At 58.5% G+C, this 22,701-nt stretch overlaps 5 protein-coding genes across 5 annotated transcripts; 3 read left to right on the top strand and 2 right to left on the bottom strand.

The window, feature by feature from the left end:
* Window positions 1-1,925: 1,925 nt before the first annotated feature.
* PHYSODRAFT_251954 (hypothetical protein) lies at window positions 1,926-6,325 on the top strand (the record flags this gene model as incomplete). Its single annotated transcript, XM_009518474.1, has 3 exons — window positions 1,926-3,554; window positions 3,608-4,576; window positions 4,616-6,325. The coding sequence occupies 3 exons, from the start codon at window positions 1,926-1,928 to the stop codon at window positions 6,323-6,325; spliced, it is 4,308 nt and encodes a 1,435-aa protein (XP_009516769.1).
* Window positions 6,326-7,527: 1,202 nt separating this feature from the next.
* PHYSODRAFT_474527 (hypothetical protein) lies at window positions 7,528-7,995 on the top strand (the record flags this gene model as incomplete). Its single annotated transcript, XM_009518473.1, has 1 exon — window positions 7,528-7,995. The coding sequence occupies one exon, from the start codon at window positions 7,528-7,530 to the stop codon at window positions 7,993-7,995; it is 468 nt and encodes a 155-aa protein (XP_009516768.1).
* An 8,142-nt stretch (window positions 7,996-16,137) lies between these two features.
* On the bottom strand, window positions 16,138-16,672 carry PHYSODRAFT_466561 (hypothetical protein; the record flags this gene model as incomplete). Its single annotated transcript, XM_009518472.1, has 3 exons — window positions 16,138-16,159; window positions 16,266-16,334; window positions 16,419-16,672. 3 exons carry the CDS (start codon window positions 16,670-16,672, stop codon window positions 16,138-16,140), a joined length of 345 nt encoding a protein of 114 aa, XP_009516767.1.
* Window positions 16,673-17,868: 1,196 nt separating this feature from the next.
* PHYSODRAFT_467086 (hypothetical protein) lies at window positions 17,869-18,303 on the bottom strand (the record flags this gene model as incomplete). The annotated part of the gene is made up of 2 exons (XM_009518471.1): window positions 17,869-17,989; window positions 18,026-18,303. 2 exons carry the CDS (start codon window positions 18,301-18,303, stop codon window positions 17,869-17,871), a joined length of 399 nt encoding a protein of 132 aa, XP_009516766.1.
* Window positions 18,304-21,031: 2,728 nt separating this feature from the next.
* Window positions 21,032-22,213, top strand: PHYSODRAFT_476185 (hypothetical protein; the record flags this gene model as incomplete). The annotated part of the gene is made up of 2 exons (XM_009518470.1): window positions 21,032-21,382; window positions 21,458-22,213. Coding segments are annotated over 2 exons (1,107 nt in total), but the record flags the coding sequence as incomplete, so codon positions are not given.
* Between the last annotated feature and the right edge of the window lie 488 nt (window positions 22,214-22,701).

The raw sequence follows: 22,701 nt of genomic DNA, 5'->3' as shown, positions 1-22,701 counted from the left end.
ACGCCGATCGTATCCTCGACTGGCGCGGTCAGCCGAGCTCGGCTGACCCCTTCGGTAATCACTCCTTGGTGTCCCAGCTGAGTTCCCTCGGTCCCCCGATCTACGGTCGCGGTTGCTAGTGAACCCGGTGTCGATGTAATCGTCTTCCGAGTCTACAGCCGAGTCGGAGTAGCTCGGCTGGCTGTCGTCGCTCTGATCGCTGTCCGAGTCGTAGAGGTTGGATCGCCGATTGGATTGGCGTCTCTCAGCCAGCTCATACGGGTCGTCCTCCAGCAGCGCTGTCGCTAGTCGGCGGTCTCGACCATCGTCGCGTCGGCTTCGCCGGTCATCTCGGCGGTCATCTCGGCGCGGCTCACTCCGCCGAGCTTCCGAGTGCGTTGGCGAATCGGTGCGCTTGGCATCTCGGCTGCGGCTTCCGATGAGACGGTCGCGCTGTTTCTTCCGGCGCTCCCCCAGGATCTTCTGGTTGATGATCTTCTCGACCTTCTTGATGTCGGTGAGCTGTTGCGGATAGAGCAGATCCATGATGTCATCATCTCCGCAGTGCAACAGGAAGTGTTCCACATGGTCAGCAGCATCCGCTCCACCGGCCTCATACTGGATTTTCGCCGACTTCGCATATCCGTTGAGACGAATGAGGAAGTCACACACCAGCTCGTTGTCTTTCGCTGAGCCGAGTAATAGCGAGCTCGTGCCGACTGGTCAAACTGCGAACAGTAGTAGTCGGCGAATGCCTCACTCAGCAGACTCCACTTCCGTTGCGTTTTCTTCGGGAGCTGGCGATACCAGCTCTTCGCGCCTCGCTCCAGCTTCAGCGAGAATGGCTCGTACCAGAGGTCTTGTGCCAGCCGAGTTCCTTTCATTTCGTAGATGAACCTGTGGTGTAGTGCCCAGCGAGGAAGCGGGCACGTCGGCGTCGGTGAAAGAAGGCGCCGAGACGAATGCTGATGGATGCGGATGATGAACTCGACGCAGTTGATGAAACGCGACGCGATTGATGGGGGCGACGCGCGGCAGAGGTCGACGGAAAGTCGACGCGGGTGATGGGCCGCGAGACACAGCGACAGAGTCCAACTCGACGCGTAATCATCCGACGAGTCGACCAGCGCCCCGTCTCTGCAAAACGCGTCGACCCTAATCCCCGCCGAGCAAAACCCGCCGAGCAAGACGCGCCAAGTAAGACGCACCGAGCAAAACGCGCCGACCAAAACGCGTCGAGGTAAGATCTTGATTACGCCACGCAAATCAGGTTGAAGGACGGCAGTGCAAGCACGACAGAAGTAGGGATATGCACAGAACGATAGGCTTAGCAAGCATTAGTACGGAGTAGCCAGTAGCTAGGGCATAGGATAGGGTAAGGACTCAGTCCCGAAATTTCTCTGAACCACAAAGACCTCCCGTCTTCTCCGAGGTTCCAGGGGAACCACCAAGCGCCGGCAAGTAGAGCCGCCTCGATATCGCGGCCCCCCGTCGTTTGCTGGTTCGGGTGCTCACCCCCCACAGACCCGTGCTGGAACAAAGGCACGTTAAACGTATACCGTTTAGGTGGGCGCCCGATAACGCGCTGCCTAGGCGAAGGACCGCACCGGCCTGATAACCGCCGTGCACAAGACCCCCCGTGTAGGCCCGATAACGCCACACAAGCCCCAGGAAACGCCGGCCCGATAACGCCGCACGCCCGACGGGAACGCCGAGGAAACGCCGGCCCGATAACGCCGCACGCCCAAGGCTCGACGCCCTACGACAAGGAACAAGCGTCAACACAAGAACCCCCAACTCCGAAGCCTGCGAAGACTTGGGCCTGTATTTCGAAGATACGCTACTCCAACAACCGGGAATAATTTGCTCGGCGCGACCGCTATCCAGACGCGCCGAGTTTGTGCGAGATCGCATTCGCGAAATTTCTGCGAGGGCGCTACTCCACCATGGTGCCGCGACCCGGGAGTACTACTTCGAATGACGGGCTAACGATCCAAGAGGCATCGGAGGCAGGTGCGCGGTCGGCTGGAAGGTCGCCGACTGCAGGAGAGCACAGTGAGAGACCTGTCGCGTCGTGGAGCTCTGAGGGAACCTTCACGACAGGCCACGGGGCCAGCGACGACCAGGAGGGCTACGAAGAACAGTTTGCCGTTCCCGATGTGGCTCCCGACGAGGGAGCCGCGAAGGGCCGCGACGCAAGTCGCGGTCCTACCGGTCGGAAGCCTGCAAAGGCCGACGACCAACAACAACCCACCGCCAAGGCAGCCACGAAGCGCAAGTCGCCCAAGAGGAGGAAGAAGAAGAAACTGCGCGCGCCGGACTCGGCGGAAGCGTCGCTGTCCAAGCCGCAAGGCAAGGACGCGGGGCGCCAGTACACCGTCGAAGAGGTGCGGTACGTCGTGGCACGCACTGAGCTCTTTCGGCTGCTGGAGCAAGACCCGATCTTGGTCTTCCTCAAGCCCATGCTGATGAGCAACTTCACGGGCCCCTTCGTCGCGCCGGACTTCGATAGTCTCACCAGCGTCGCCCACGCCGCGCCGATTCTCTTCCAGATGCTGCGTGATTCGGGATTCGTGCTGGGATCTTTCGAGATGGAGAAGCTGTGCGACTGGGATCTCAAGTCCTGGTTGCGCGCGATTCGCGTCGTGCAGGAGCCCTTGACGATTCTCGCCGGATCCGTCAAACAAGACGCGACGAGTTTCTCAGCGGGCCAAGGCGCGCCGAGTTCCTCGACGGGCTCAGCCCAGACCTCGACGACCACGCCCTCGCCGCCACCTCGATACCAATCGAGTGTGGACTTCAATAGCAGCTTCGAGTCGCGCAAGCGCAAGTCTCCGGAGAAGCTCTGCGCGCCGGTTTCAGCGGATGGACCGCCGGTCAAGGCGAGAGGCGATGACACGGGGAATCAGTTCACTGCAGCAGAGATGAGGTATATGCTTGCTGGAGTGGAGCTGATCTGGCTGCTGGAGCACGATCCGATCCTGCGTTTCATCAAGCCCAACGCGATCAAGTTCACGGGTCCTTTCCGGGTGCCGGACTTTGACATGCTCACGAACGTCACGCGAGCCGCAGGGACACTCTTCGAGATGTTGCACGAATCAGGCTTCAGCTTGGGCATCACCAAGAGGACGGGAGTGTATGACTGGGACGTCGAGTCGTGGACACGTACGATCCGCGGCGTCTTGGGACCGTTGACGGTCCTGGTCGGATCCATCCAACGCAAGGTGACTCCGCCTGGGACGCGCCCAATCTCAACGCAGATGATAACTTCGTACCAGGCTGAGTCGAGCGTGCATTCCACGTCGAGGTCCAAACCCCGACGCGACGTAGATGACGAACCCGCCGACTTGTTTAACGTGGACTTCGGGATGCCGAAAACCACGGCCGCGACCTCAACCACGACTTCGCCTGAACTGGACGAGGTTTTCAACCATCTGAGCGAGCCGCCGCGCGCTACGCCCCGTGAGGTCACGCCAGAGCGTATCAAGGTTCTGCCGGATCTGAAGGAAGCAATTCCTAAGGCGCTGGAAGAGGCGAATACGCGCTCTACGATAACTCAGGCGTCGAATACCCATGTCTCTGCGGTTCATGTCGAGCCAAGAATCTCGACGCGAAAAACTCGACGCAGAAAATGTCGACGCGGGACGCGTCGAAGGAGATGCGCCAGCAAGGACTTGGTAATCACACCGTGATGTCCGTAGCAGTGCCGGTTGCGACGACATCCAGGCGACCGTTGGGCACGGCGCGGGCCTCTACGACTCCCGAGCAATCGCGTTACGACGCACGAGTGCGGCCGGTCTCACTCGACGCACTTAAGCAACTCGACCCAGGGCAAACACTCGACGTCCGCCTGCGCTCCAGCCGAGATGCACCGCGCCTGTGGGTCACGCGCAGCAAAACGTGGGTTACAACCAGGTTTAAGACTAAGATCGAGCGACAAACATACCTGCGGGTGACCAACGTCACGGACGAGACAATAACGCTCGACACAGGCACGAACGTGGGTTGGTGGACACCCTCTGATGTGTTTCCGCCTGCGCCCCGCTTCGTGCTGGCGACTAATCGACAGTACCAAGATTGGCAAAACCTTGCGTATGAAGTGACCTGCGACGAGGACGAGACCTGGTGTGACGACGAGCTCGTCTGGCCCATGTATGGATGGCCGACGTACGAAGATCTGGAATTCGACGCGCGTCGAGGTGAGCTAGAGGAAGAAGTTCACGCGGATAGCAAGCCCACATCGTACCCAGTAGTCGCTGTGAAGTCACGAACAGCGGGGCTGACCCGTGCGCCAGCGGTGGAGACGTCGTCGGTGAGCAAGTTGCAGACGCGTGGCCACTCGACGCTGTCGCGCGTGGTGTTGAAGACATGGGTCGACGTAGTAACGACGTGTGTACGGTCGGACCACGGGTCGCAGAGAAGCGACAATACGGGGCGCCCAGCTGAAGCGTCGCGAGTCGAACAACTCGTCGAAGGTGCGTCGGGCGACGAAGCGCGAGGCGCGCCGTCCAGCGGAAGGTCGCAGCAATGCGACAGGGTGCGACAGTCGAGCGAACGCGCGCAAGTTGCAAAATCCAACAGGGACAAGTGCGACAGTGTGAGATGTGAGGGATAGAACGTCTCAGAACCGTTCCAGAAGCAGTCCCAGAAGCAGTCCCAGAAGTGCGACACCGTGAGACGGACGGAATGTGACACCGTGCGACAGTCGAGCGAAGGGTCGAGGGGACGCGACGACGTGAGACTGACCGAATGTGACACTATGCGACGGTCAGTAGCGAGGTCTCAGACCTGCGACGGTATGCGACTTGGGGACAAAGCTGGAAAATGGCGTCTTTGGCGACATTCCGCCCTCGAGCCCGTGAAGAACAAGCCGAATGTGAACTTCGACGTGGTCGACGAGGGGCCTGACGGTGGCGGCACTGGAGGACCACCGGGGTCTGCACCAAAAGAGAGGCACCGCGCCATAAACCTAGATCGATTGGTCAACCCTGAGCAAGATGCTGGTCCGAATTGCGCGATCTATCGAAGTGGCGGGTACGCCGCGGCGGGGCGAGTGGTGCGATTTCCTGTGGACAAGCCCGAATGCCACGGCGCGCCACCTGGAGGATTGCTGGCGAAGGTACCAGCTGTCACTCGACGGATGTCCAGTGAACTCAATAAGTCTGCGGTCCTGAAGATGGCGGGCAAGGCGGGCGACGAGCCACGCAGCCTGCAGCTACACCGACTTCGAACGTGTGACGCACTACACGTACAACCGCGTTACGGCGTACGTCGAGGCGGGAACACGGGGCCGGACGCACCTGTTGGATGCGTACGACGAGATCAAGAAGACAGCGCGACGAATAACTCGTCGCAGATCCGGTGCGCGGAGACGATGCACCGCCGAGAGGTCACCGGGAAATCGGATCCTGGGGAACGCGGTCAACGCTCCGCGGCGGCCGGTTGCACTGGCGCGATGCACAGGGCGAAGGACGGTGCCGACTCGGCGAAGACTCAGGTGGGGGTCATCCAGCCTACTACAGCGCAGAACGCGTCGAGCCCGAGCGCGACGAGGGTGCCAGACCCACGTTGCAACACGGACAGTCGCACTGACGCGAGACGCGGGACGAGCGACGGTGACGCCAGCGCAGCAGGGGCAGGGGTGTTTGTCATACAGCCGGCGGATCACTCGCGAGAAGACATCCGACCCCGGACGTTAGATCCAGAAACAGCGTCACCTGTCAACCTCGTCGCGGAAGATTGCGACGCGAAAAAACTCGACGTGGAAAATCTCGACGCGGAACGCGACGAGGGAAACTGCGACGAGGCCAAACCTGTCGTCAACGTGCCGGAACGAGACCCGCCGACGCCGGAGAACATGGATTTGGGGCGCGGGACGGCATACGTCCTCGTGGTGACGATGCACTCGGCTTCTACACGCGCGACGAACCCCAGAGGCAGAGCTCCAGGTGTCCTACAAGAGCTGGCTGCTCAGAACCCGTCGAGCCTCGTCAAGACCCCTCCCAGAGCGGCTAAAGGCGCAGAGAGTCATGGCCCCGGGCATTTTACGGGGCGCGGTGCGCTGGACGAAGACGCGTCTTGCGTCGGATCTGGTTGTGCATTCAAGTTTTTGGGTGGCGTGTGGGTCGCTACGAGAAACACGTCACGCGTCGGTACCCAGTCAAAGCGCCTAGGGCTATGCGTTCGACAGCACCGCCGACTCGCGCAGGTGAACGCGCTAGAAGTCGACCAAGGTGTACACGTCGCAGATCGGACTCGGGGCGGAGTCGCGACGACGGACACGGCTGAAGTCAATTTGCCGATACGGTATTGCTTGGATTGCGACAGCCCCGGTCTCCCCCACTAGCTTAAGCGCATGTCCGACGCACTGGCAGGATGCGAGCTACAACGTCATGAGTGCAACGCGACGGGAAACCCGTCGCAGACCCGGTGCGCAGAGACGCTACACCACCGAGAGGAGATCGTCAGGAAACCAGATGCCACGAAACACGGTCAATGTCGTGCGACGGACAGTCACGCTGAAGCGAGACGCGGGGCGATGGGAAGTGCCCCCGACGCGGCGAGAGTGCAGGGGGGGGTGGCATCCAGCCGGGTGCAGCGCGGAACACGTCGAGACTGAGCGCGACGAGGATGTCAGAAGTTCTAAATCGCGCGACGGACAGTCACGCTGAAGCGAGACGCGGGGCGATGGGAAGTGCCCCCAACGCGGCGAGAGCGCAGGCAGTTGGCATCCAATCTGCTGCAGCGCGGACCGCGTCGAGCCCGATCAGGAGGCCTGTTGCAGTGTCGAAATACGTGGAGGGTCCAACGTCAGTACAGCCCTCGGAGTGCGACGACGCGATAAACAGAAACCCACCTTGCGTCGAGGCTGATTGGGAATTCGAGGTTGCGAGGAGCGTGTCGGACGCCGCGAGTGACTCGTCGCGCGACGGAACAGAGTCGACGCGCCGAGGGATATGCATCCTTCAGAACTGCCGACTCGCGCAGGTGAACGTGCTAGTAGTCGGCCAAGCCGGGGACGACGCAGATCGGACCCGGGGCGACGTCGCGGCGATGAACAGGGCTGGAGTGAATTCGTTGATGTCATATTGCTGGGATCGCGGCAGAATGGGATCTGCCTACGGGCTAGAGCTCATGCTCGACGCTGTGCCGCGAGACGCCCCGTGTGTGAGCACGTACGCTGTACGTCTTGAGACGGGCTGCACGCCTTGTCAATTTTCGGTTAAGGACGTTTCCAAGTTGAGGCATGTGCGCGCTATGATCAATGGGACGACCCCGTCGAACGAGCCCGCCGACTGCCGCGACGAGATGCCGCTAGAAGTGAGCCGGGACACTAGCACTGTAAAGAGCGACGGCGTTGCGTACTCGAAGGTCAGGGACATGCACGCCGAGACGGTTCGCGTCGTGGTAGACTTGGCGCTCTCCTTTCGGTTCGCGCGCGACCGAGATCCGCGGTGTACGTCAAGGGCGATAATCGCCGTCGGAAAACTACCGCACCAGTGCGCCGAGCCCAAGCGACGGACGCTACAGATCGGACCGCGTGCGCAGATGCGGCGCGTCAGGTTGTGCACCAAAGCGCAAGGCAGGCCAAACAAATCGCGTCGCGAGACGAGTAACTCGCTTTACCAACTGTCTTTCGACTTCCGCACCTCTAAGCAAAACCCCGTTGAAGAGTTTCCGTCACACGCCGCGACGTGTTTGGCGGTGTCAACGAACGGACCGTTTGACTCCACCGATACGTGTTTACTGGAGCACAGCCTGACACTCGCTCTGGACGAGGATGCTTCCGAAGGGGAGAAGTCCTTGGAGCTGCATGCCGGTCGGGCTTCCCGACCTGGCTGCGCGCGCCGCGAGTCCGACGTGACCTGGAGAGGCTGTACCGACGAACTGGATCTCAACTGCGGAAAGTGGCGGTGCGACTTCTCGCGACAGCACGCTGGTCGTTACCGTCTTGCGGCGATTTCACGCGAGGACGTGGGGCGGCTGAGCCGAGCCCTGGTGGGTGAGCGCCTTTAGTGGCGCGGTGGAAGTTGGCAGGGTGGCTGCCGACAGGTTGATAGGCGGAGAGCCTCGACTCTGGGAATGGCCGGAGCGAGGGGTTGAATGAGGAAAGTGTGGAGGACCAGCCTGTTGCTGAAGATGAGATGGCGGAGGGCCGTCTCATAAAAGATGTGAAGAAGTGGAAAGAAACGAAGGAAAAGAGCAAGGCCTACGTGTTGGAGTTACGGCTACAGCGACTACGAGCAACGACAACGTGTGGCACTAGGGCCCCTCAATGGGTCCATGTCAGTGAACGCGACGAGGGACGTCGCCACTTGGTCTGAGGCCGGCGCGCTTAGGCGTCGCTGTCCGAGGCCTCGGCCTGGAACTGCGCTGTGACCTGGCGCGTTCGATCGACAGCAGCAGCCGAGACGAAGGCGAAGACGATGGAGTCGAGACCGAACTGAGAGGCCTGCACCCGTGACGCGTTGATTCCTCGGCTCCGCTGTACCGCGGTCGGCGGACACCCGCTGAAGCTGGCGGCGGAGTAGACGCCGGACCTGGACGAAGCGTCGGACCTGGACGGTGCGTCGGAGCCCGATGAGTATCCGCGGTTAACGAGGTCTTAGCCTCAGGACCGGAAACGGGGGCGGCAGAACGCACGCTGACACCCGTACTCGACGTAGTGGAGGCGAGACAGGAGCAGCGGGAGCCGCCGCTCGGCTTGACTCCGCAGGCCACAGCGTTTATCTCCACCGCGACGGAAGCTTCACGTCGACGGATCAGGTCGTAGGTGTCAATGTGCCCGCCTACGGACGTGACGACACCGGCAAGCCGTTCTGGAAGTCCATCGCGCACGTGCTACGCCATCTACCAACCTCGACGCGCTTCCCGAAGCACCCGTCCTCAAACCGCGTCATGCTCGTCGCGGTCCTGGATGGCCACGTCGTGCTCGTCCTCCAGCTCGATTACGTGAGCGCTGAAACGGTGGACTTGAGCGCTAGCGGCATCTCGCCGCTACCCCCCCCCCCCCCCCCCCACGCGACGTATTCCCAGCTGCGCGAGACGTGGCCTGAAACTCGCCGATTCCTCCAAGTCGCGGATACGCGTCGCGCCCCGCCGGAGTTCTTTGGCGTGGGTCACAAGGAACGCGTTATTGCGCCGAAGGTCTACTAACAGCGGCTCGTTAAACGCTGCGCCGACTCGGCTTCCGCACGGCTCTGCGTGGGCGCATTACGGATAAGGGTGAGATGCCCAACAAGGGTAGTGCGTCGCCGTCCGAGCGCGATGGACCTGGTCTCTCTCGGTGACGGCGATGTTGCACTCCTTTTTGGAGAGCCGAAGCTTGACGCACTTGGTCCCTCGCGATGCTGGAAGCGTCGTGCGCGCGGTCTCGCTCGGCAAAAGCTACGCCGCGTTGCTGCTCTGCAGCTACGAAGGATTGCTGCGCTTGATCGCATTCCGCCACGGTAGCGCCGAGTCGCGATTGGACCGGGGGGAGGCAGCTTGGGCTACCGCGAGCTGATCGGACGGATCAGGGAGGCGAGACCGATGTGCTCTGCTTGCATAGACGACGATGTCTGCGCAGCCTCGAGGTTGCCCGTGTCGGGCCCGCTCTCCTCGACGCAGAAGTCGCCAGCGCGAACCATGATGCTTGAATGGCAACGAAGCGGACGGAGACGACAAAGAATTCGACGAATCGAGATGCGGCCAACACGCGGGGCAGGTTCTGCAACGACACACCCACCTGGGGAGTGCGCGTGCGTGGCAGCGGGACGGATGTGGTGTAGTGCCCAGCGAGGAAGCGGGCACGTCGGCGTCGGTGAAAGAAGGCGCCGAGACGAATGCTGATGGATGCGGATGATGAACTCGACGCAGTTGATGAAACGCGACGCGATTGATGGGGGCGACGCGCGGCAGAGGTCGACGGAAAGTCGACGCGGGTGATGGGCCGCGAGACACAGCGACAGAGTCCAACTCGACGCGTAATCATCCGACGAGTCGACCAGCGCCCCGTCTCTGCAAAACGCGTCGACCCTAATCCCCGCCGAGCAAGACGCGCCAAGTAAGACGCGCCGACCAAAACGCGTCGAGGTAAGATCTTGATTACGCCACGCAAATCAGGTTGAAGGACGGCAGTGCAAGCACGACAGAAGTAGGGATATGCACAGAACGATAGGCTTAGCAAGCAGTAGTACGGAGTAGCCAGTAGCTAGGGCATAGGATAGGGTAAGGACTCAGTCCCGAAATTTCTCTGAACCACAAAGACCTCCCGTCTTCTCCGAGGTTCCAGGGGAACCACCAAGCGCCGGCAAGTAGAGCCGCCTCGATATCGCGGCCCCCCGTCGTTTGCTGGTTCGGGTGCTCACCCCCCACAGACCCGTGCTGGAACAAAGGCACGTTAAACGTATACCGTTTAGGTGGGCGCCCGATAACGCGCTGCCTAGGCGAAGGACCGCACCGGCCTGATAACCGCCGTGCACAAGACCCCCCGTGTAGGCCGATATGGTGATGAATCCACTTGCAGCCAGACTGAGCGCGATGTACTCCGCTTCATTGCTTCTTGCTTCCCCAGCTCACAGGCGCACTCATGAGCATGAACGTGTAGTCTGAAGTGGACTTGCGGTCGGCGAGGTCGCCGGCCCAGTCCGCGTCCGAGTAGCCACGAAAGTCGATCTTGTCGCCCGGCTTGAAGCAGATCCCATGCGTCTTGGTGCCTTGCAGGTAGCGAAAAATACGCTTGACCGCAACCCAGTGTTCCTCTTGGGGGTTCTCCATGAAGCGCGATACATAGCCAACGGCGTACGCGATGTCTGGGCGCGTGGCGGTCATCAGGTGCATCAGAGCACCAACAGCTTCGCGAAACGGAGCGTTCACCTTGGTCGTCGCGTCGCTTGGAACCAGTCGAGTGCTCATGTCCACCGGACTCACCACGGCCTTGCACTCGTCCATGGCGAAGCGCTTCAGGATGTCGTCCACGTATCGCCGCTGGCACATGGCCACGCTGCCGTCCGGGCCGTCCACCAACTCGATCCCAAGAACAAACGCGCACTTGCCGCTGTCGGTCATCTCGAAGCGCGTCTTCAGGTCGGTCTTCGTGCGTGCGATCAGCTCGGGCGAACTCCTGGTAATCAGTACGTCATCCACGTACACCAGTACAAGCACGCAGTGACCGTCCACCACCTTAATGTAGAGGCACGGATCGAAGGCCGACACTTGGAAGCCGATGGAGCACACGAACTCGTCGAAGGTCTCGTTCCACACTCGCGAAGCTTGCTTGAGACCGTAGATGGCCTTCACCAGTTCCAGGCAGTCGAAGTCACCATCCAGTTCGACGCCTTCCGGAACCACGCAGAAGACCACCTCCTTCATTATCCCGTACAGGAATGCTGTCACCACGTCGAGTTGGTCGAGGGGCCAGCCAAAATACTTAGCAATCGCGATCACCATGCGCAGCGTCACATACTTGACCACGGGCGAGAACGTCTCGGTGTAGTCAATGCTGTACTTCTGCTTGAAGCCCTTGGCCACGAGGCGCGCTTTGTACATCTCGATCGAGCCGTCCGCTTTGCGCTTGATCTTGAACACCCACTTGGTATCGATGGCGCGTTGTCCGTTAGGCAACTTGGCAGCTCGAAACACACCACGCAGTCGCATCGACTTGAGCTCCGCGCGGATCGCTTTGCGCCAGTGCACTTGATCAGGACCGTTCACAGCCTCTTGGAACGTCGTCGGCTCCGATAGATCGGCTGCTGCTTCCACAGCGTTGGCACTGGCACGCCAAAACACTGGAGGCGTCGAGTCGTCGTCTTCATCTTGGTCCCCAGACTTTTCTTCTTCGTCGGGGTCGGCTCGGCGCGAGGAGGATACGTCCGGCGCACTTGCTTCTTCTAAGCCAGCTCGGTGGCGAACGGGGCGCGATCTTCTGGCAGTGTTGTCGTCGCCACTCGGTCGGTACTTGCGCTTCCCCGCCTGCTTGAAGCTCGTTTGGCGCGGTCCATCGTTGTCGTCCAGGTCCAGCGCGTCCAAGTCCAGCACAGCATCATCGACGTCTTCATCCGAAGTATGCGTCGAAAGTCCAAAGGTCGACTCATCGAAGTTGACATCGCGACTGATAACCACCTGCCCCGCCTCGATGTCATAAACTCGATACGCCTTGGACACTTCTTCGTAGCCGAGGAACAGCCCGGCGCGAGCCTTGGGGTCCCACTTGCGCCGTCTTTCCTTCGGCGTCAGGATGTACGTCTGGCATCCGAACACACGCATGTGCTTCACACTCGGCTTGGACTTGTAAACGATCTCGAACGGAGTCTTGTGTTCGATCTTGGGTGATGGCAGACGATTCTTCACGTAGATGGCTGTCATGGCCGCCTCAGCCCAGAAGCTCTGTCCAGCTTGGCGTGATGCAGCATGCTGCGGCCAATCGTGACGATGGTCCGGATGGCGCGTTCTGCCGTGTCGTTGGTCTGGTGCGCGTACGGAACCGTGGTTTGCTGCTCGATGCCTTCGACTTCGTAGAAGGTCTTGAGCGAGTTGGTCGCGAACTCACGGGCTCCGTCGTGCCGCACAAACTTGACCTTCTTGCCGAAGTGCGTCTGCACCTTCGTGACGTACATCTTGATGCAGTCCTCGCTCTCCGACTTGGCACGCAGGCAGAACCCCTTCATGCATCCGCTGACTTCGTCCACGATCAGCAGCAGATACTTGCTGCCACCCAGTGACTCTTCTTCCATGGGGCCGCACACGTCGAAGTGGAGCAGCTCGAACGTGTCGTAGTGACGCTTGTCACGGTTGCTTGGGAACGGTTTCTGGACCATTTTCCCTTGCTGGCAGCCGCGACACACGCTTGGTCCACTCGACTTGGAAGGTGCCTTCGCGTCCTTGATCATGTTGTTGTCGACCATCTTGCGAAGCACCTCCACCGGTGCGTGACCCATACGCGCGTGTAAGTCGACCGTCTTCCCACTGGTCGCCGCATTCGCCGATCGCTGAGGCGTCTGGAGCCAGTAGAGTCCATCCACGAGGTTTGCCGTCGCCACCACTTGCTTGGAGCCCTTGTGCGCAATCTGCATCTTGGTGCTGTCGAACACGACTTGGAACAGACCACTCTTGTTGATCTGTGGCACCGAAAGCAGATTCTTGCTCATGCTTGGGACGTACAGCGCGTTCTTGATCTCGATGTCGCGCTCGTCGCCGTTGGGCAGAACCACTCGTTCCACGATGGTCCCCACACCCATGATGGCCGCCTTGTTGCCGTCGGCCACCGAAAGTTCGCCTTCATTCCGCTCAATCAAATGAGCGAACTTGGCCTTGTCGTTGCAGATGTGGTGCGTTGCGCCGCTGTCGACCGCCCACAACCCGGACACATTCTTGCCCGTCGAAATGCCACACTCCAGTGAGACCGCGAACGCCACTCGATCATAGCCGTAGTCGTAGTTGTAGCTGGCGTCGTCGTTCCTCCCCTGGGCATTGCTGGCCCCGCGTCCACGGCCATTGCCATTGCCGCCGCGTCTTGGGCCCCGATTCTCGTCCTTCTGCTTGGTCCAGCACTTGTCAATCGTGTGCCCCAATTTCCCGCAGTTCGTACAATGGCGAGACTCTCGGTCGGTGTTGAACGCCTTGGCCGCATTCTCCGTCTTCACCGTCGCCGTCTTCTCGCCTTGTCTCTTGATGTGCTCATTCGTCAGCACCTTCATGACGTCTTGCGATCGTAGTTCAGCGCTGCTCATCTCCAAGTTCAGCACGACGTTCTCGTAGCTCTTGGGGAGGCTGCGCAACAGGCAGATCGCCACGTCCTCATCCTCCATCTTGGCGCCGATGCTGCTGAGCTTGGCGCTGATGTTGAGGACCTCGTTGCAATGATGCAAGACGTTGCCGCCTTCCGACATCTCCATGCTGAAGAGTTGGCGCTTCAGGTAGATGCGTCCAGCCTTCTGCGAACCACCGTACAGCGTCTTCAGGCGCGTCCACGCAACCCACGCTTCCTCGCAGTCGTCGAGTAGTCCGCGTCCATGTGGAGCAACATCAGTCCGAACGCGATGTTGCTCGACTTGACGTAGTCGTCCTTGGCCCGCGAGTCCGTGAAGCTCGGCGTCGTCTCGCGGTTCACGACATGCCACGTCGACTTGGTCAGGAACACGCCACGCATGTAGCGGTTCCACGTCGCGTAGTTGTCCCCGTTGAACTTGTCAATGGAGACCTTGGTCGAGGCGTCTTGGGCAGAGGACATGGTGCTTGGGCTCATAACCTGATGGAAGGTATGGATCTTGGACACGAAGCTCGGACGAAGCGGAGGGAGGGACGTCGCAGACGGCGGGACCGGAGCGAAGGCACTTGAGGGGTAGAATGAAGATTCGAAAGTGATTGAATTGTTGGAGCTTACACCCTACTGTTATAGACACGCGACCCTGCGTCCTATCACCTAGTGCATCTAATCAACCATCACTCACCGGTGTTCATCCAATCATCCTACTCGTCTAATCATCGGTGCCGTAAACAACTTACCGTAATCACCATAATCAACGTGGGTTCGGATTGGACCGGTTCGGGTTAACCGGTTAATGGGTACAACTGGTACACAGTACCCAAGACCAGCAACCCTCAATATGTGGTTCAGAGAAATTTCGGGACTGAGTCGTTACCCTATCCTATGCCCTAGCTACTGGCTACTCTGTACTACTGCTTACTAAGCCTACCGCTCTGGGCCCATCCCTACTTCTGTCGTGCTTGCACTGCCGTCCTTCAACCTGGTTTGCGTGGCGCAATCAAGATCTTACCTCGGCGCGTTTTGGTCGGCGGGGGTTAGGGTCGGCGCGTTTTGCTCGGCGCATCTTGCAGAACCGGATGCGCTGGTCGACCCGTCGGATGATTACGCGTCGCACTGAATTCTGGCACCGTGTCTCACGGCCCATCACCCACGCCGACTTTCCCGTCGAGCTCGGCCCTGCGTCGCGCCCATCAATCCGCGTCGCGTTCCATCAGCCGCGTCGAAGTCCATCACTCGCGTCCCGGCGCCTTCTTCCTCCGGCGCCCGGCGCGCCCACTTCTTCCGCAGGGTACTACACCACAAAGTTTTCTTTTTTTTCCTTTTTGACTGAGGCGCCCAAACAGATACTGATGCGCCTCTTGTATCGGTTAGTACTTTATCAACAGAATTGGTATCTTGAACGGTTAACCTTTTCATGATACCTTTCAGTTCTTTTAAGTTACTATTTGCCTCACGTCTATATGCATTCTTAGTATCAACTAATCTTGTATTCGCAATAATTAGAGTCATGGCTACTTCTATATTATATGCATTAAAACGTCTTTAAATTCTTCATGTGAGATTAACTTTGCTGAATACATATCTACCATCACGGATTTTAGCTCTCTAATAATCTCTGGGTTATCATTCCCAAGCATGAGTTCTCCTTTTAACTTTATATATTCCTGCTTCAGAGCTTCTCTGGGATCTTGCATTTGATTCTAAAATTCATATTGAGTATGCGTAATCCGCATGATTTCGTGAAATAGCCGCTTATCATCCATTGGTAGATTGTCGTATGCCTTTTGGTCTACGATCTTATCATAAATAAGCGTTTTAAGAAAATCAGCTACTTCAGGGGTTATAGAACGTCTCTTTCCTACGATCTTACGATTCGGGTATACAATTTTCAGCTCTCCATTGTTTAGCTTTTCAACTTGAACAAATTTTGAACCTAGGCGTTTATAGGTTAGGTCACTCGCCATTCCGGTACCCTCTGTTGTCAAGACTGATGTGACGACGCCCCGCCAAGCGACCGTGTGACGCGAACGCGTCATCAGTGAGGTCGGCGTGACCTTCACTGTGTGGTACCGAAATCATTCAGGTGATTACGGGACGATGATTACGTCACGGTGATTACGCCAAGATTGTGGGTACAAGATGGGCATCGACGTGGCGTTCTCTGATTGGATAAGGTAACTGTGTATCCAGTAGAGAATCCAGTAGGGTGTATCCAGTAAGAGGTATCCAGTAGCAGGCTTAGAGGTAGCACGCGGTTGCGAACTAAGGACCTGAATCGAATCACTTTGCATTTTGCCAACTACTGCTCAAGTGCTCTTCCTTTTTGGTTATGAGCCCAAGCCCCGTCTTCTCTGACCAAGACCCCGACTACGCCTTCGCCATGGACGCCGCCCCAACCGCGACCGCCCGCATCAACAAGTTCGACGGAACCAACTTCCACACATGGAAGTTCAAGATGCAGATGGTGCTGGAGGAGCGCGAACTGTGGGAAGTGACGAGTGGGGAAGTGAAGCTCGAGCAGTGCACGACCGCGGCGGACCAAGCGACGTTTCGCAAGAAGTCGCGCAAGGCGCTGGCGATCGTCTGCCTCGCGATGGAGGACTCGCAGCTGCCGCTGGTGCGGTCGGCGAAGGACGCGCATGATGCATGGTCAAGACTCGAGGGACACTTCGAGAAGAAGAGCCTGGCGAACAAGCTCTTTCTTCGTCGACGGTTCTTCACGACAACGATGGACGAAGGTGATGATGTGCTGGAGCACATTAACAAGCTCAAGACGCTGGCGGAACAGCTCGACGCGGTCGGCGCTCCGGTCAGCGAGGACGACTTGGTGATCACGCTTCTTGCCAGTCTGAGCGAGTCGTACCAGTTCCTCATCACGGCGTTGGAATCGCGTTCCGACACGCTGACGTGGGAGCTCGTGACGTCTCGGCTCCTGCACGAGGACATGAAGCGCAAGGAACAAGGTGGCGGTGCTGACGGAACCGCGCACGCTCAAGGTCAAGCGTTCATGACAAGCGACAACGGGAAGCGCAAGGGACGGCAGGCACAAGCGCAGAGGACGAGCGCCTGTCACTACTGCGGCGAGCACGGACATTGGATCGCCAAGTGTCCGGTGCGGATCCGCGAGAACGGGGGGCGGCAGAGGCCGCAACGAGCGAACGTCGCGCAGGTCGAAGATGACTCTGGCGACTTCCTCTTCTCGGTTGGTGGCGACACGGTGCCTCCAAGCTGAGCGGCATGTGGCTGGTCGACTCAGGTGCGACGCAGCACATGACGTACTCGAAGGAGTACATGAAGAACTACAAGAAGATCTCTCCGGTGGACGTGCATCTGGCGGACGACGGCGTGGTTCAGGCGGTGGGGAGCGGCGACATCGTGATGTCGATGCAGACACCGCGCGGCATGAAGAAGGGTGTGCTCACGGGTGTGTGGCACATCCCGAAGCTGTCGCGCAACCTGTTCTCCGTCGGCCGCTTCACCAAGGACGTCGGGCCAGTGACCTTCGAGAGCGACGGGTGCTTCGCGGAAACGAAGGGTCTCAAGTGGAAGCTCGGCGCTCGCGAAGGCAAAGGACTGTTCAAGCTCTGCATGACGCCGAGGACGCCTGCTGACGAGGCCAATGCGGCAAGCTCGAAGAATCGCCAAGGGGACACCACGTCGTACCTCTGGCACCTTCGACTTGGTCACATCGGCCATGGTGGTCTCGACGCCATCGTCAAGAAGGGCTACGGCACTGGCATCCCAATGACGTCGGTGAAGCAGTGGGAGGTGTGCGACGGGTGCGCACTCGGCAAGCAAACGCGAGTAAGCTTCATGAAGTCGTCGCCGAACCGTGCGAAGCAAGTGCTGGAGGTGGTCCACAGCGATGTGTGCGGTCCGATGCAGACGGCGACGTTCGGAGGCAAGCGCTACTTCGTCACGTTCATCGACGACAAGTCGCACTTCTGCGTGGTGTACCTGCTACGGAACAAGTCAGAGGTGACTGCCAAGTTCGCTGCGTTCGTCGCGTTGGCTGAGACGCAGACCGGCAAGCGAGTGAAGGTGCTTCGGAGCGACAACGGCGGCGAGTACACTTCGGGTGCGATGGCCAAGTTGTGTGCGGATCGCGGCATCGAGCAGAAGTTCACGCCACCATACACGCCTCAGCTCAACGGAGTGGCCGAGCGAATGAATCGGACGCTGGTGGAGTGTGCGCGCTGCATGCTGGAGCACGCCGGGTTGTCGAAGGAGTACTGGGGAGAAGCGGTGATGACGGCCACGTTCCTCCGCAACCGGTGTCCGACGCGCGCCATCAGTCACGACAAGTCGCCGCACCACGTTTGGACCGGCAAGAAGCCTTTGCTGGCCAACCTCAAGGTGTTCGGGTGCCACGCGTACGTGCACGTGCCGAAGGAGAAGCGGTCGAAGTTCGACGCTCGGTCGGTGCGCTGTCGTTTCCTCGGGTACTCGGAGCACGAGAAGGCGTATCGGTTCGAGGAGATCGAGAGCGGTCGCGTGTTGAAGGAGAACCAGTCTGGAGAGATCGAGCGGTTCAAGGCGCGACTGGTGGCGAAGGGGTTCTCGCAGAAGTACGGCATCGACTACGACGAGACGTTCGCGCCGGTGGCCAAGTTCACGTCGATTCGGGTGTTGCTGAGTCTGGCGGCCAAGTACAAGCTCACAGTGCACCAGATGGATGTGAAGACCGCGTTCCTCAACGGCTTGTTGGACGAGGACATCTACATGGCGCAGCCGGACGGATATGTGGACGGAGATCGACCCGACTACGTGTGCCGGCTCAAGCGTTCGCTGTACGGCCTGAAGCAGTCGCCGCGGATGTGGAACAAGACGATCGACGAGTTCATGTTGAAGCTGGGGTTCAAGAAGTGCGAGTCCGACCACTGCATCTACTTGAAGCGGGACAATCACGACATGATGTTCGTGGCACTGTACGTGGACGATCTGGTCCTCGCCAGCAGCAGCGACGGGATGCTGAAGGACACGAAGCAGGCGCTGAGTGACCGGTTCGAGATGACCGACATGGGCCAGCTCAAGTACTTTCTCAGTATGGAGATCGAGCAAGATGTGGCGACTGGGAAGGTGTCGGTGCGGCAGACCAAGTCCGCGAAGGACATTCTCGAGAAGTTCAAGATGGATGAGAGCAACCCTGTGAAGACACCGCAGGATCCGGGTCTGAAGCTGACCAAGGCCATGTGCGAGGGAGGCTGCAAGCACGACGAGACCATGGCGAATGTTCCGTACCGGAACGCCGTGGGCTGCCTCATGTATCTCATGGTGGGGACTCGTCCGGACCTCGCAGCGGCAGTGGGAGTGCTGAGCCAGTTCGCAGCGGACCCATGTCCGACACACTGGCAGGGTCTTCCGCTACATCCGAGGCACGAAGACGCACGGCCTCGTGTTTCAAGCGAGCAGCGAGGACGGACTGCAAGGCTACTCGGACGCGGACTGGGCCGGCGACATCGAGTCTCGACGGAGTACGAGCGGCTACGCGTTCATGATGAACGGCGGATGCATCAGCTGGCGAAGCAAGAAGCAGCGCACGGTGGCGCTCTCGTCGACGGAAGCCGAGTACATGGCGCTGTCGGAGGCCACGCAGGAGGCGGTGTGGCTCAAGGTGTTTCTGTGCGAGCTGGGCGAGATGGCGAGCGATGAAGCGGTGAAGATCTACGAGGACAACCAAGGCTCCATCGCGTTGGCCAAGAACCCGGAGTTCCACAAGCGCACCAAGCACATCGACATTCGCTACCACTTCGTGCGCGAGAAGGGGGAAGACGGTCAAGTGGTGTTGCAGTATGTTTCGACACTCGACATGCTGGCGGACATCATGACGATGCCGATCGCGGCGCCGCAGTTCGACGCGCTCAGGACGAAGCTGGGCATCGTGGTCGCTGTCGAGTCGAGTGGGAGTGTTGTCAAGACTGATGTGACGACGCCTCGCCAAGCGACCGTGTGACGCGAACGCGTCATCAGTGAGGTTGGCGTGACCTTTACTGTGTTGTACCGCAATCATTCAGGTGATTACGGGACGATGATTACGTCACGGTGATTACGCCATTATTGTGGGTACAGGATTGTGGGTACAAGATGGGCATCGACGTGGCGTTCTCTGATTGGATAAGGTAACTGTGTATCCAGTAGAGAATCCAGTAGGGTGTATCCAGTAAGAGGTATCCAGTAGCAGGCTTAGAGGTAGCACGCGGTTGCGAACTAAGGACCTGAATCGAATCACTTTGCATTTTGCCAACTACTGCTCAAGTGCTCTTCCTTTTCAACCCAAGTCACCATTTCTAACAATCACTGCCCCGCCGATAAAAATAAATAATTCCGGTCGCCATCGGTACATGATGCGGGACCCCGGGGTCCGGCCAATAGCTTCATATATATATATTGCTCTAACGACAATGTCTACACTAAGCTGCATTATGTGCATGCTGCAGTAGTTTACGGTACACGTATCTAGGGTAGCAGCGCGCATTTATTTTGAAAGCTGCATGCGTTGCCAGTGTCACTACTATTCTACGCCTACTCTGCATCTTTTATCTGGATTTATAACGCGTTATTGCTCTTGGTGCATGGCGTACAGTACTTAGTAACAGTAATTCGAAATTGCGCACGCCCATGCTGTTGTGCGCTGCGCGCAATTCGAGCAGCATTTTCTAAAATTGTTTTGTTGAAGCGCAAGAGTTAGGGCACCTGGGATATGATCGATTTTGATTTGAGTTGGAGTGCATTGTTGTCACTTGGCTGATGCGACTATCGTTCCTATGGAAGCGACTGTCGGACTGCAGCAAGATCCTGCCATTAATCAGCACCAGTCTACCCCTAATTAATAAGCACCAGTCTACCCCTAATTCCGAACTGTAATCCATCGACTGCCCTGAAGGTACCAGTTATCCCAACAGGCGGAACTCCCGAAACCGTAAAGTAGTTTATTTATGTAGATGTATGCATGTACTCACTGTAGCAGTGTCCGCTGCCGCTGCGCTCCGCTGCTCACTCCCGTACGCCACGCGCCCTCCCGCTCGTTGCCTCCGTCCGTCCGCCCACCGCGCGCCAACTTTCAAAATGGGGGATGTGATAATCACACCCGTTAAAGTCCGATTATTTCCGCGTAAGTACGATTTTTAGCGTGATTGTGTCTAGTTTTGTAATTTCGTAAATAGTTTAAAAGCCAGTGCGAGGCGACTTGATGAGTGAATAATGTATGCAATAAGGCCGCGGTAGCGTAGTCTAATTGAAAGGTTTAGGCTGTAGGGGCGGAAAGCGTGACGCGATGACCGACAGACAGGATTCTCGGTTAGAGGACGGAGAATGGAGTGGATTGGCAGCGACCGCGCAGCTCACGGGCACTTCCGACAGCCGCAGCTGATCAAGATGCTCGTGGGCATTATGTACTGGCGTCACCTTGACAAGACCCCCTGGAGTAAGTACGTCCCTGATGCTTATTACAAAATGGCGGATGAACGTCTGGACAGGTGCCTTCGACGCGGTGATGTGCCACCACCCTGGGGGAACCTCGATGACCACATGGTGTACCCTGATGAGGACGCCGATTCCACGGTGGACGACATCGAGAACGACCCGGACTACCAGCCTCCCACCCAGGAACCTGAGGAGAGCGCCTCTAGCGGGAGCTCTGAAGAGGAGGAGGAGGAGGTCGCCCCTGAAACTCTGGAGGACATCGAGGATGCAGAGGACGACGACGACGCAGAGGACGACGACGACGCAGAGGACAACGACGACGCAGAGGACGACAATGAGGTAGAAGAACCCCTGGAAGTCAAGCCTCCTGCTAAGCGCCCCCGTTCTGAATCAAGCAAGAAACCTCAGGGTTCCAACTCGAAGTCGAAGAAAAAGCGTCGCACAGGAAACAAGAAAGACACTTCTGCCACTCAGGGGTCCAAGGCTACATCACGCTCCAAGCATCCGTCGGCGCTCGCGCGGAAATCATACTCGGAGCTCACTTCCAGTGAGTTGATGACGGCCGAAGACCCTGAGGACAACGAGACTTCCTGGCGCATCTATGGGGTTCTTGTGCAATATCCAAGCTCGACCAAGAGGGCGTCTTGCCAGACTCCTGGGTTCCCAGAATACGAGATCCACAAGTATTCGTACGACGTTGTTCACGAGCGCTGGGACCGTGAGGCATACCAAGAAGTCCTGGATTCTAAACCCTGGGAGACTATGCTTCAGGGTCGCTTCCGAGTGTTCTACTTCCATGAGCGAGAGCTGCTCTCCACGAAAGCGCTCAAGCTGATGGAGGACGTCGTAGACATCATGCACAAGCACGCACAGGCAATCTGGGAGCGCGGGCACTGGGTGCCTATTCCGACTGAAGAACAAGTATTGAGGGTTGCTGGTCTTGGGTACTGTGTACCAGTTGTACCCATTAACCGGTTAACCCGAACCGGTCCAATCCGAACCCACGTTGATTATGGTGATTACGGTAAGTTGTTTACGCCACCGATGATTAGACGAGTAGGATGATTGGATGAACACCGGTGAGTGATGGTTGATTAGATGCACTAGGTGATAGGACGCAGGGTCGCGTGTCTATAACAGTAGGGTGTAAGCTCCAACAATTCAATCACTTTCGAATCTTCATTCTACCCCTCAAGTGCCTTCGCTCCGGTCCCGCCGTCTGCGACGTCCCTCCCTCCGCTTCGTCCGAGCTTCGTGTCCAAGATCCATACCTTCCATCAGGTTATGAGCCCAAGCACCATGTCCTCTGCCCAAGACGCCTCGACCAAGGTCTCCATTGACAAGTTCAACGGGGACAACTACGCGACGTGGAACCGCTACATGCGTGGCGTGTTCCTGACCAAGTCGACGTGGCATGTCGTGAACCACGAGACGACGCCGAGCTTCACGGACTCGCGGGCCAAGGACGACTACGTCAAGTCGAGCAACATCGCGTTCGGACTGATGTTGCTCCACATGGACGCGGACTACCACCATGTGGTCGACGACTGCGA

This window comes from Phytophthora sojae (genome assembly GCF_000149755.1).
Source record: "Phytophthora sojae unplaced genomic scaffold PHYSOscaffold_1, whole genome shotgun sequence".
NCBI lineage: Eukaryota > Oomycota > Peronosporomycetes > Peronosporales > Peronosporaceae > Phytophthora > Phytophthora sojae.
Note: the sequence above shows the minus strand (reverse complement) of the source record. Positions and strands in the feature narration are given on the sequence as shown.